The sequence below is a fragment of the Chaetomium globosum genome, genomic scaffold (genome assembly GCF_000143365.1).
Source record: "Chaetomium globosum CBS 148.51 scaffold_6 genomic scaffold, whole genome shotgun sequence".
NCBI lineage: Eukaryota > Fungi > Ascomycota > Sordariomycetes > Sordariales > Chaetomiaceae > Chaetomium > Chaetomium globosum.
Genome location: NT_165981.1, coordinates 2,529,292 through 2,541,526, shown reverse-complemented (window position 1 = coordinate 2,541,526; position 12,235 = coordinate 2,529,292). Strand labels below are relative to the sequence as shown.

At 56.3% G+C, this 12,235-nt stretch overlaps 3 protein-coding genes across 3 annotated transcripts; all 3 read left to right on the top strand.

Moving 5' to 3' along the window:
- Window positions 1-2,313: 2,313 nt before the first annotated feature.
- Window positions 2,314-3,081, top strand: CHGG_09136 (uncharacterized protein; the record flags this gene model as incomplete). Its single annotated transcript, XM_001227062.1, has 1 exon — window positions 2,314-3,081. One exon carries the CDS (start codon window positions 2,314-2,316, stop codon window positions 3,079-3,081), a length of 768 nt encoding a protein of 255 aa, XP_001227063.1.
- A 2,693-nt stretch (window positions 3,082-5,774) lies between these two features.
- On the top strand, window positions 5,775-8,401 carry CHGG_09135 (uncharacterized protein; the record flags this gene model as incomplete). Its single annotated transcript, XM_001227061.1, has 6 exons — window positions 5,775-5,871; window positions 6,027-6,168; window positions 6,229-6,343; window positions 6,411-6,424; window positions 6,489-7,268; window positions 7,642-8,401. The coding sequence occupies 6 exons, from the start codon at window positions 5,775-5,777 to the stop codon at window positions 8,399-8,401; spliced, it is 1,908 nt and encodes a 635-aa protein (XP_001227062.1).
- A 1,674-nt stretch (window positions 8,402-10,075) lies between these two features.
- On the top strand, window positions 10,076-11,811 carry CHGG_09134 (uncharacterized protein; the record flags this gene model as incomplete). The annotated part of the gene is made up of 5 exons (XM_001227060.1): window positions 10,076-10,135; window positions 10,228-10,330; window positions 10,524-11,296; window positions 11,347-11,616; window positions 11,674-11,811. 5 exons carry the CDS (start codon window positions 10,076-10,078, stop codon window positions 11,809-11,811), a joined length of 1,344 nt encoding a protein of 447 aa, XP_001227061.1.
- Between the last annotated feature and the right edge of the window lie 424 nt (window positions 11,812-12,235).

Sequence of the window (12,235 nt, the reverse complement as noted above, 5' to 3'; positions counted from 1 at the left end):
ATTGCAGCATAGAGCTAGTCAGCATAGCTTCGGCAAGCATCTGCAATCTATGGCCCACAGCCAGCCAATCTCTCTCTTGCCTGGGATTTGCCGGTGATTGAGCCGATGGCTACATTTAGATGGTGGAAGGTGGGAATATAAGGGTGCAGCCGGGCGGCTACATGGATGACTCCGTGGTTATGAACGAAAGACGTGACCTTGCCGACAGAGTGTGCTGGGAGCCGAAAAGTCTGTTCGAGCGACTGAGGTCGATCGATTCTAGCAAGCTCTCAATGGGGAGCACTGCCCATGCATCGATTTACTGTGTAAGTCAGGTATGGAGTATGTACATACATACACGAAGACGAGCTACACTAGTGTCGCAGATATTTAGCGTCGAAGCGAGCTGCAGCCGATCGACCGAGATGGAATCCTGGGGTGCATCTGCGTCATTTTTTGGGCCATTCTTCTGAAGCGGGAATGTTCGAGATGAGTGCTAAAGTTGAAAAACACAAACCCTAACGTCGCTCGGTAGTTCCATACCACCAATTCATTCTCAATTTAAAAAAGCAAGAGCATTCTGTTCCAGACCTGCCATGGAAACATGGAAGAGATGGATTCGGACATTTTGTGGGGTAACGGCATTTACCGCTCCGCTAGCCTGAGCGCCAAATCTAAACTGAATCGCACTGTAGAAGCAAGAGGATCCCGTCGGCAAGTTGGCCAGTGGACTCTTTGTTCATTCAAGCCTGATCACTCTCTTCTTCATCGGACGTTCTCTTAAAGAACAACAGTGTTAAGCAGCAAAGTCGCATGATCTTCTGTCAATGTAAATATCATATGAAACTTGCGATTGTGAGGCTCACGTTACAAAATGCAGCAGACAGAACACCTACGACGCAGCACTAGTTAGACATTGGAGTCGCTTTTGATGGGTAGGAAGTTCGCCGATTGATGCCATCGCAATTAACAAAGAACAGTGACCAAACTCGAACCATGACCTTCGAGCACGCTTTCGATCGCCTGCCAATTTCGAGTCTCCCATGCTTCCTCAGTCACACAGCAGTCACCCGAGGGCGCGTAAAAAATGGAGACCAACCATCCTCGGTGGCCTCGCCGTCGCCCACCCTCCCGAGCCGAAAAGGTGTGCCGTCCAGGCCTTAATTGGCAAAATCGTTTTGTTTTCGCAGCCTCACTCCAACCCGTCACCACCATCCCAAAAACTTTCACCTCTCCAAAACCTATCAAGGCGACAACATGGTTTGCCCGGTTCGACTTTCCACGAGGCTGCCTGCAAGTGCAGCAAGGCATCCAAATGAATTTGCCCCGCGTCTTCTCGACGCATATCCCGGTGCCCTGTAGCCTTGACCCCGCGCAGTGTGACCTGAGGAACGGAACCATACAGCCCCACTTCCAACCTCCCGGCGTTGATGCCATGAGCTTTGGCATACCCATCTTGACGGAGACAGGCCTTCGCACACATGAAGTTCGTGTCCCTGTGCATCCGAGTACATCCAGATTTTCCTTCCAAAAGCGGATGGCAAGAGATGGTCGCAGCACGGGTGCCCGCATCTTGACCGCCAAGCTGTGATGCAGATGGGAACTGGCTGCAGACCTCCGACCTCTCAGAGACTTTGTCCCTCCAAAGCAGGGCGTGTGGCTGATGCAGGAGATAGGGCCTGCTGAAAGACGGATCACCAATCGATCATTGCCCGGCTTCTGTGCCAAACGCACCTTCCGATGTCGATGGCGAGGCTCCGCCGTGGTGGGACGAATCAATGGAGTTGGATCTACTCATTGCCAACCAGACTGCGATGCTGCAATGCCCGCAGCTCGTGCAATTGAGGTTGGACTGCTGTTTGTTCACTCTACTTTGGGACCTTGACTCAGCTGTGTGAAACCAGCACCTCGGCGCTACAAACTAGGTGCGTCGAGCTAAGTATGGATACCATGCAGCTTGGACGCGCCCGCTGTGCCCGGCTCAAGCGGGCATGCGGCGCCTGCTTTTATCACACTGGCAAGCTGAACGCCCCGAGCGCGCTTCCGTTTGTATTGTGTATATTTCAAGGCGACGCCCGGCTTGGTTTTGTCGATCTTCTCTTCCTTTTCTTTGTTTCTAAACTCACACGAGAACACTATCCTCATCTCACGCCCTACACCTTTGCCCTACACGTTTACCCTGTCCCAATTGGTTGTAGGACAGTCTTGCCTCGGCGCGAAACCAACATCAGCTTGCCCTATCTTCGATAACACAGCAAGGTTGTTTGTTATCCACATTGGGGGACCACACAGCACCACACAGCCATACCCTTCAAGAGCCCATTTACCTACATCATGTCAGGTCGCTCAAGCGGCTCCGGCTCGAGCTCGCGGGCCTCCGGCGATTATAAAGAGATCCGCCTTCCCAACAGCCGGTCCGTCAAAGCCCTGATCTACTTCTGTGGCCGCGACCCCCGGAAAGCGAAGAGCGTCCGCCGCTACTACGACGAGGATTTCGATGCCCGGAGCACCGGCTCCGGCGGCTCCGGCAGCTCCATGTTCTCGTGGTCCAGCGCAGCGAGCCAGGTTTATCTAGTCGAAGCTACCGCTCCTTATTGGTACATGGAGGAGCCAACTTCGGTGTCATATTCGTCTCCCCCCAGGAAACAAAAATCTTCAAAGAAAGGCAGAACCTCTCGCGCTTCCCAGCGCAACGCTCCTCCTCCCACCGGTACCTGGGGGAGGAATGCCAGGGTCGATGACGACGATGACGATGACGATGACGATGACGACTACGACGACAGCAGCAGCGACGGTAGCGCCGATGACTACGGCGGCCAGAACCCCGGCGCGTACCAGCATCCCCCAATGCATCCCGGTATGCATCCTGGGATGCAGCCCGGCATGCCAATGCCGCCCCAGCAGGGACCTCCGCCGGGTGCCTTCCAGCCCATGTATGGCTACCCGCAACAAGCTTCTCCGCATCCGATGCCCCCGGCCGGCTTTCCTATGCCCCCTCCACCACAGCCGACACCTGGCGGGATGCCACCGCCGCCACCACCACCCCCTGGAGGCCACTTCGTACCCGGCCGCGGCGGCGTCCAGGTGTTTGTGGACGGTTGATGATTGATTTTGGAGTTCGGTCACTTCGGGCGATATTTGTTGCACGGTTCATTCAAGGCGTTTCTTTGGTGTTTTCCCATACGGCGTTTCAGGTCGGGCTTCGGGCAGGCGAGGTTCCTGTGTAACATCATCCATCCATTATCGGCATAGTATCCGGCAAACAGAACGGATAGTTCTTGTTGGGTCAGATATCGCCTTCATCGGTCCCTCAATTTGGTCCTGTTCTTCTTGGCGGCAGAAGATTGATCTACCATAATGAGATATGACTTCTCTTTGGCTGTACTCAGGCTTGGCTCACACCTGATGATTCCGAGTCCTTACCGAGTCGTTCTGGGAGTCCTTGCACTTGTCCCTCGACCGGGTATAACTCACAGATTCCGCGGGAAACATTGTGTCCAACAACCACAACAGCAGCCGGCACCCGACGTTGCATGTGTGTCTGGTTGTAAGTAACCCTAACCCCCAAAGAATACACATCCGTGCCGCACCCCGGTCGTCACGCCGCGAACACAGCGCTTCACATCGCGTGATAGTTGACGCTGTGACGGTGAGTCACGGCGTAGGCGCGTATTGGCGCCCTCGTTTTTAGGCTTCTAGGCTTCGAGCCGACGCAGGTATGAACGTCCCGTTGCAACCGGGGTGTCGTATACACACCTCCGTGCCATTGGCACGAAGCGGAGGGAGCCCTCCTTGGCGAACGGAAACTCGATCCCTCGATTCCTCGACTCGCCGCTCGTGTGCTCGCCCGTCCCCTCCGGTGGTGGTGGGGCGCTCGGTCGGCCAACGCGGGGTAGGCCACCATCCGTCCCGGCCTTGGGCTGCGCCACGGTGAAGCATGCCTCGTCCTACTTTGATGACCGCATTTCGTCTGAGGCGCTGCGCGGGACGGCACAGAACCCTCTTTTCGGGATGAGGCAGCCGCCTCTGCGGCCGGCCCATCTGAGGTCCCTGTGGTTCGCAAAGTTATTCCTGGGACGAGGCTCTGAAGAATTTGCCCCACTAATTACCAATCGGATCGCCCAGCGGCCAAAGATGCTTCGGAAACTCACACGAGGCTCAAAAAGAGGATCAATAAAGGTCTGATCGAAGAGGAATTTGTAAGTGCGGTACTTTAGAAGAAAAACGGAGAGGAAAAGAAAGGAGCAGGTTCCGGTCTTTGCCTCCAAATTGTGGGGTGCTGTTAGTTGAACCCAATTCAACGATTTATACAGGAAAACCGTGACACAAATCCACGTTAAGACGGGAAGCACAAAACTCAATTCATGTTTGGGCGAGACAAAGGATCCCAGAGCCTCAGGCAGGTAAATAGCTGTCTATAACCTGTGTCGTTAAGCTCTGAGAGAAGAATTAAATCACTGCAATCTGGAATCAACGCCAGCCCGGCAGGGATGCCAATTCGGTCCCTGTACTTTTCCCTATAGGGCTGGCTGCAAGGTCGACCCCACGTGCCCCATTCAGGCCGCTTGCCCCGCCGCCACGCTGGTTGACTTGCCTGCCAGACGCCTCACCGCCTCGGACAACGTCCAATCTTAATGTCTCTTCTCAAGAAAAGACATCCCACTCCTGTGGCGCGCCTCGACGGGCATCATGCAGATGCAGCTTGATCAGACCTTGATTGGGCCACCTACATCTCCGTTCGATGCACCTCACTCAGCAGCGTCAGCGCATCTCTTGGCCTGATCGAACCCGATTGAACTGGACCTGAGAAAATCCCTGGCCCACCCACAACCAAGGCCTTCCATATACGATGGTGCCTGGCAACCTAGAAACCTTACACCCGACAGTTTATGTTATGCCACAAACTCGGTCGACTGGCTAGGAACAGTACCCGCGCGAGTCCCACCGCGCGCAGCCTTCCGCCGAAGTCAGTCATTTCAAATGCTAGGTAGCTCGGCGAGCACTAAACGGGCATGACTACGTCCTCAGAAGATCTCCATTGTGGGGTTCCGTTTCTTGGTGACCAGGCAGCGGCCGGCACATCATCCGCCACCACTTCCATCTTTGTGGGGGAGGCTGAGGGTGACTGGCTGCCCACGTCACCGTCCTCCTCGTGATCCTCATCCTGCGATTACAAGCGCATGTGGAGATTGTGGCTCAGGGCACCACATCGGAGGGAACCGTTTTCTCGGGATGACCGCCGAGATTGTGGCAGCACGGGCGACGCCGGCCGGAGTCCCACGGAGGGTTTGGGGGCCATTGGACCGGAATGCACTCATGCAATGCCGCCGAAATGCATTGTCGATGGGCGGCTGTGTGCGTCTGTACCTACATTCCAACAGCCAACCAAACAACCCCTGCCTAGGTAGCCAAGTACCTATGAAATCGGATGAGCTGGGTTGCCTCACAGAACCTTGCTCAAAAGAGGGCCATAATCGCCATGCTTCTGCCTTCAGTTGTGGAGATAAATAAGCGTGACTGAGGACGAGCAAACGAAGTAGCCAACCACGGTTCTAGATCAACCCCAGACCTGCCTTGCAGCCCACGCACCAAGAATCCTCCACGCAAGCACCCACCATCGACCAGGGCTCGTGCCTCAGTACAAATAAGAGAACAGCCTTCCCCTCGGCCTAGAGGAACCTACCTTCAAACTGTATTCTTCGGAGTTTTCAGATCCCTTCCCTGTCAGCCCTTTCGCCGTATTCCCAACAGGTTATCATTCGTATTCTATTACCCGGCTACTTGAATCACTTGCCATGGACGCTGTCCCACCCTCCCCCGACGGGGGCGAGGGAATGACGACGGGTGTTCCTCAAAGTTACCTTTTGGACCTTTTCTTCCCGGGATTTTCTGGTATGTCTTCTTTTTGAGCCTACGGTTGAAACTGCCCATGCCTAGGTAGTGAACGACCCCTGTTCGCGGGTGCCCCTCCTCTTGTTAAAAACAAGAGACAAAAACACAAGCACAAACACAAACCAAATGAAGAACTAATTGACACAAATTTATAGTTTTTTCCAGCGCTCTCAACAAATACCTTCATATTGATCTGAACCTCTACATCCCGCTGGTCCTCCTTTTCGGTGGGCTCACCTTCGCATGGCGTTATTTCAGCGACTACTTTTCAGACCTGGCCGAATCCCATCTGATGTCGTATGTTGAACCCCGAACCATGCCCCTTTTGCGGAGCCCAGCTGACCATGTTTTGTAAAGACGGTGTGATGTCCGCGTCGATGATGAGATCTTCAACTACTTGATGGCTTGGGTGTCCAACCAGCGCTTTGCTCAGGGTGCGAGGCGATTTGTTGTCAACACAAACCTCAATAGTGTAAGTAACTCACCCTACCTGTTTACCCCAAACCGTTGACGGACATGACGACTAACATGGCTGATAGCGGTCTTGGTATCTGTATGTGATTACCCAATAACTTTTCAGCCTTTAAGACGAATAGCCTAACTAACCCTGCGAGCAGATGGCGGAGTTTTGACGATGACGAGGAGGGCGAGGAGGGCGAAGAAGGCGGCTCCATGGGCCAGAAGAAGAAGGCCCTCGCCTACACGCCCACCTTCGGCAGCCACTGGTTCATCTACAAGGGCCGCATCCTCTCTTTCCGCCGGACCCAGAACCAGCAACAGTCCGCATACATGACGGCCAGCGAGCGAGAGGAGATCTCCATCTCGTGCTTCGGTCGGAACCCGGCCATTCTCAAGGAGCTCCTACACGAGGCACGGGACGCGTTCCTTAAGAAGGACGAAGCCAAGACAGCCATCTACCGGGGCACTTCCAAGGCCGGGAGCACGGAGCCGCAATGGCAGCGCTGCATGTCGCGGACATCGCGCCCCTTCTCAACCGTCATCTTGAATGACCAGCTGAAGCAGGACCTCATCGACGACGTGACCGACTACCTCAACCCGACGACCCGGCGCTGGTACGCCAACCGCGGCATCCCCTACCGCAGGGGCTACCTGCTCTACGGCCCTCCAGGCACCGGCAAGTCCTCGCTCAGCCTGGCCCTGGCCGGTTTCTTCAAGATGCGCATCTACATCGTCAGCCTCAGCTCCGTCACCGCCAACGAGGAGAACCTCGCCACGCTCTTCGCCGAGCTGCCGCGCCGCTGCGTCGTGCTCCTCGAGGACATCGACACGGCCGGCCTTACGCACACGCGCGAGGACGGGACCCAAGCCCCGGCCGCCACCGCCAGCGACGACAGCGACGACACGACCACGAGCAGCACACGCCCCGCGCAGCCCGGGTCGCCAACGACGCCCACCCCGCCCGTGACGGGCCGGCTCTCGCTCTCGGGCCTGCTCAACATCCTGGACGGCGTGGCCTCGCAAGAGAGCAGATGCTGATCATGACGACCAACCACATCGAGAAACTGGACAAGGCGCTGATCCGCCCGGGGCGCGTCGACATGATCGTCAAGTTCGACCGGGCCGACACATCCATGACCTCGCAGATCTTCAAGGCCATCTACGCGCCGCTCGAGGGCGACGACGCGCCCACCCCCGGCAGCCCAGAGAGCAGCGAGCACCGCTGCCGTCGACGCCGGAGTTGAGTCTTCGCGGGCGCTGTTCCAGCTCGAGCGCAGCATCAAGGCGGCGGTGCCGCGGCTGACGCCGGAGGAGGAGCGGAAAGCGGGAGGCGGCCGAGGCCGAGGCGGCGCGCAAGAAGGCCGAGACCATCGCGCGGGTCGAGGTGCTGGCGGGCGAGTTCGCGGCCAAGATTCCCGCGCACGAGTTCTCGCCGGCCGAGATCCAAGGGTTCTTGCTTAAGAACAAGCGGCACCCGGAGAAAGCGGTGGCGGGCGCCGAGGAGTGGGTGGTGGCGACGCGGAAGGAGAAGAAGGAGAAGGAGCTGAAGGAGGCCGAGGAGAAGCGCGAGGCGGAGAAGAAGGCTAAGGAGGAGGAGGAGAAGAAGAAGGAGGAGGAGGAGGAGAAGGAGAAGAAAAAGGAGAAGAAGGGGGGGAAGAAGAAGCGGGCTTCGAAGAAGTCGAAGAAGAACAAGAGCAAGGACGCCGGGAGCGGAGAGGAGGAGTCCGGTTCTGAGCCCTCGTCGTCTGAGGCCGAGTCCGAGTCCTCCGAGTCGGAACGCGAGGAGAAGAAGTCGTCGAAGAAGAAGCGCAAGTCTGCTCCTGCTAATCCTTCCGCTTCCCCGGCTGCTCCTCCGGCTGCTACCGCCGACGTTGCCGCCGCCCCTGTCCAGCTGGAAGAGAAGGACGCGTCCGCAGCCAAGGTGGAGCCTGTCGTCGTCGTCCCGACCATCACCGTCGACACGGTCAAGGCTAAGGAGGCCGCCGAGCTGCCGTTACGGACCCCGGGCGCTGATTCAGGGTATGGGACGCCGTCAGAAGCGGCTGCCGATCGGGTGGTCGAGGCGCACTGAGGCTTCCCAGACCCCTGATTATCAGATCATGGGTACGTAATCTGGATGGCGTCAGCGATTTGGGGAGCATGTTACCTACTGCTTTAGGGTTGCGCTTGGCGGGTTGCATAGAGCGGAGTTCTGGGGTTTGGAGACTGTTTTGGTGTTTTGGTTTTCTTTACACAGGCGGAATTTTAGATACCTACCTACCTTACTCAATCTGTATGCGAGATTTTGATGGCAACGAGGCTAGACCCGGGAGCCAGATGCTGCAGCGATGTAATCGAGACTGCTTAGCGAGTTACTCGATTGCGGTTATCAGAATGCCGAAGCACACCCACCATGGACATCAAAATCCAAAGTTACCGACATACCATCCATCCTGCATAGGCAGTTTTGCTCTCCTGCTGGTCTGCGTGTCTGAATGCCCTCATGGAAATGTCGTTGTGGTACCTGAGAATCTAGACCGGCGATCATTGGCGGCCGCTGACGAAGCGGGATTGGGAACCTGGTTCTATCACAAATCGAAGGACGGTTGAAGATTGTCACGTTACTCAGCCACATCGACGCCGCGACACCACCTGGGGCATTTTGATGGTGGAGGGGAACAACTGGCGGCTCGAGCGACGGAGACCGGTTCCTGCAGCGGTGAGACCCACTGTGACCCGCTATGTCCCGCTGACGAATGGCGCGTTGGGACGTCAGTGGGGCCTTTTTGCACCAGATCGGGTTGCAGATGGGGCCCAAAAGGTTGTCTCTCCTTGCCACTACTCCATGGATTATCCCCCTTTCCAAAGTCACTTTTAGGTTGTACTGTGTGTGCTGTGAGACTCTGGAAGAAAAATCGAGCTGAGGGCGGGAGCATGTGACGTTGCGGCCCATGACGATTTTTTTTGGAAATTTTTGGGGCAATGGATGGGGATCGGAGAACAAGTTCGGACAGAAACACCACAAGTGACGAAATCGCAAATACTCGTCCGACAACGGGGTGTTGCGTTGCTTGCAGAGGTATCCATGTTCTTCAATCTAGCCTAAAACAACCACTAGAGAGAGATTAGATCTGCCAGGTTCATTGCTCCGGCACAAAGCCCACAGCGGAGCCAAACCACTCGAGGGGAGCGACGTGGGCACAGGCAACGTGCCGAGCTGTTGTCCGTGACATTCTCGACCTGCTTGACCTTGCGTCTTTTCTTCTGGCCCCCGGCAAGCCCACGTAAGATCCGGGCGAGGAACTATTGTCTGATCGGCTCAACTTATTGTTCCCCATTAATATTTGAACTCCGGCTCTTGCCACTCCCACACCCCAACTGCCCACGTCCTGTCTCCAATCTTTCATCGAACACCTCCCACCTCCCACCTCCACACCTTCAACAAAGACAAACACGTCCACACCAAACCTTCCTGCGGACAACAAAGATACCCAACTTAGGTACGAACGCCCCCCTGCTGCCACCTCACCTCCCAGGCCATCACCATATGCCCAACAACGTGCATGTTGGGAAAACTGGGGCCTATCCACAACGATGGCGAAACAGGCGGTGAATGGCTGTTGAAATAACATGGGATCTTGCGCTAACTTTATCTACCCCTCCAAAAGCGAGAGTGCCCTCCACTCCCTTTTCCTCCCGACCGACTCTTTTCTCGACACCATTCTACCGTTAATCCTCACTTGAAAAACCCAATCGTACGCCCGACATGGCTTCTCGTCCCCAGAACATCGGCATCAAAGCCATCGAGATCTACGTCCCCAGCCAGGTACGTGTTTGCATGAGCAGCGCTTGATGCGCGTGGCCCCTTGTTAGTTACAACCTTGGCGCCGACATCGCTAACAATCGTGAACCGCGTAGTATGTCGAGCAATCCGAGCTCGAGAAGTTCGATGGCGTCGGCACCGGAAAGTACACGATCGGCCTTGGGCAGACAAAGATGAGCTTTTGCGACGATCGGGAAGGTCAGTAATTTTCCCTGTTTGCCTCGAATCTTTGGTGGTGTTTTGAGGTTGTGTTTTTTTTGGCCCCTCGGAGCTGCACTCCCCCGCCACCGACCCTGCCTGCCTGGTCCCTGGCAACAGGCGGTTGGCGGGGCCACCACAACCAGTCGTGTGCTCATGTGCTAATTTGACGCGGGTTACCCCGCCATCCCAGACATCTACTCGATGAGCTTGACCGTTCTGTCCAAGTTGCTCAAGAACTACAATGTCAACACCGATTCCATCGGCCGCCTCGAGGTCGGCACCGAGACCATCCTCGATAAGTCCAAGTCGGTCAAGTCCGTACTGATGCAGCTTTTTGGCGACAACACCAACATTGAAGGAGTCGACACCGTCAACGCCTGCTACGGCGGCACGAACGCCGTTTTCAACACCATCAACTGGATCGAGTCCTCGGCTTGGGATGGCCGTGATGGCATCGTAGTTACCGGCGACATCGCGCTGTACGCCAAGGGTAATGCTCGGCCCACCGGTGGTGTTGGTGCCGTTGCCCTCCTCATCGGTCCCGATGCGCCCCTCGCCTTCGAGCCTGGTCTCCGCGGCAGCTACATGCAGCACGCCTACGACTTCTACAAGCCCGACCTGACGAGCGAGTACCCCTACGTCGACGGTCACTACTCGATCAACTGCTACTCCAAGGCCCTTGACGGTGCCTACCGTGCCTACTGCAAGCGCGAGGCGCAAGTTGTCAACGGCACCAATGGCACCAACGGCCATACCAACGGCGCTGCCGAGCCCGCTGTTCCCAAGACTTCTCTAGACCGCTTTGACTACCTGGCCTTCCACTCGCCCACCTGCAAGCTCGTGGCCAAGTCGTACGCCCGCCTCTTGTACCACGACTACCTCGCCGACCCCGAGAACAAGGCGTTCGCTGAGGTCACCCCTGACATCCGTGACATGGACTACGAGAAGTCCCTGACCGATAAGGTGGTCCGAGAAAGACCCTTCATTGGGGTCTCACCAAGAAGCGCTTCCAGGAGCGCGTCAACCCCGGCATTCAGGTCGCTACCAACTGCGGCAACATGTACTGCGCCAGCGTCTGGGGCGGTCTGGCCAGCTTGGTCTCGCACGTTGACGACGCCGCCCTCCAGGGCAAGAGGATAGCACTGTTCAGCTATGGCTCCGGTCTGGCCGCTAGCTTCTTCTCTCTCCGCGTCAAGGGAAGCGTTGAGGCTATCGCCAAGGTTCTCGACATCCCCAACAAGCTGGCCGCTCGCCGGCAAGTGCCCCCGGAGACCTACGACGCTGTAAGTTGGACAAGCCCCCAAAAGTGTTGAGCCATTTGCTAACGAAACCCCCCCAAGATGTGCGACCTCCGCAAGAAGGCCCACCTCCAGAAGGATTACACCCCCCAGGGCGATGTCTCAACCATCGCCCCCGGCACCTACTATCTCACCAAGGTCGATGACATGTTCAAGCGGACCTATGAGGTTAAGGCGTAAATAAATGCCGTGGCTTATATAGACGACGTCATGACAGACATACGATCGGATCTGGCCTGGCCGTCTTCCCGTCATTCTTGGGTTCTAAGGGTAATAGATCCGGCATGCGCGCATTTTCGGCACTGCAAAACGGCGACGGCGCAACGAGATACATGTGGTGGAATTGTATGGCACTTTGCCTTGCTTGGTGGCTCGTCGTGCGATTTAGAGGTGCACAGGGGGGACATGTCCTTCGGTTAGAGGATGGAGATACCGTTTTCTACTTTTTATAATGATTTGCTTGTGGTCTGCGTCCAGCTACCGGTAATCATCTAGCGTTGATGTACACAGGTGCTTGGATGCGGCCACGCGGGATTGCACTTAACAGCGGTATTCCAGGCTGAGGCTTGCTACTTGGCATAGAGTATACAGCATAATTCGTTAG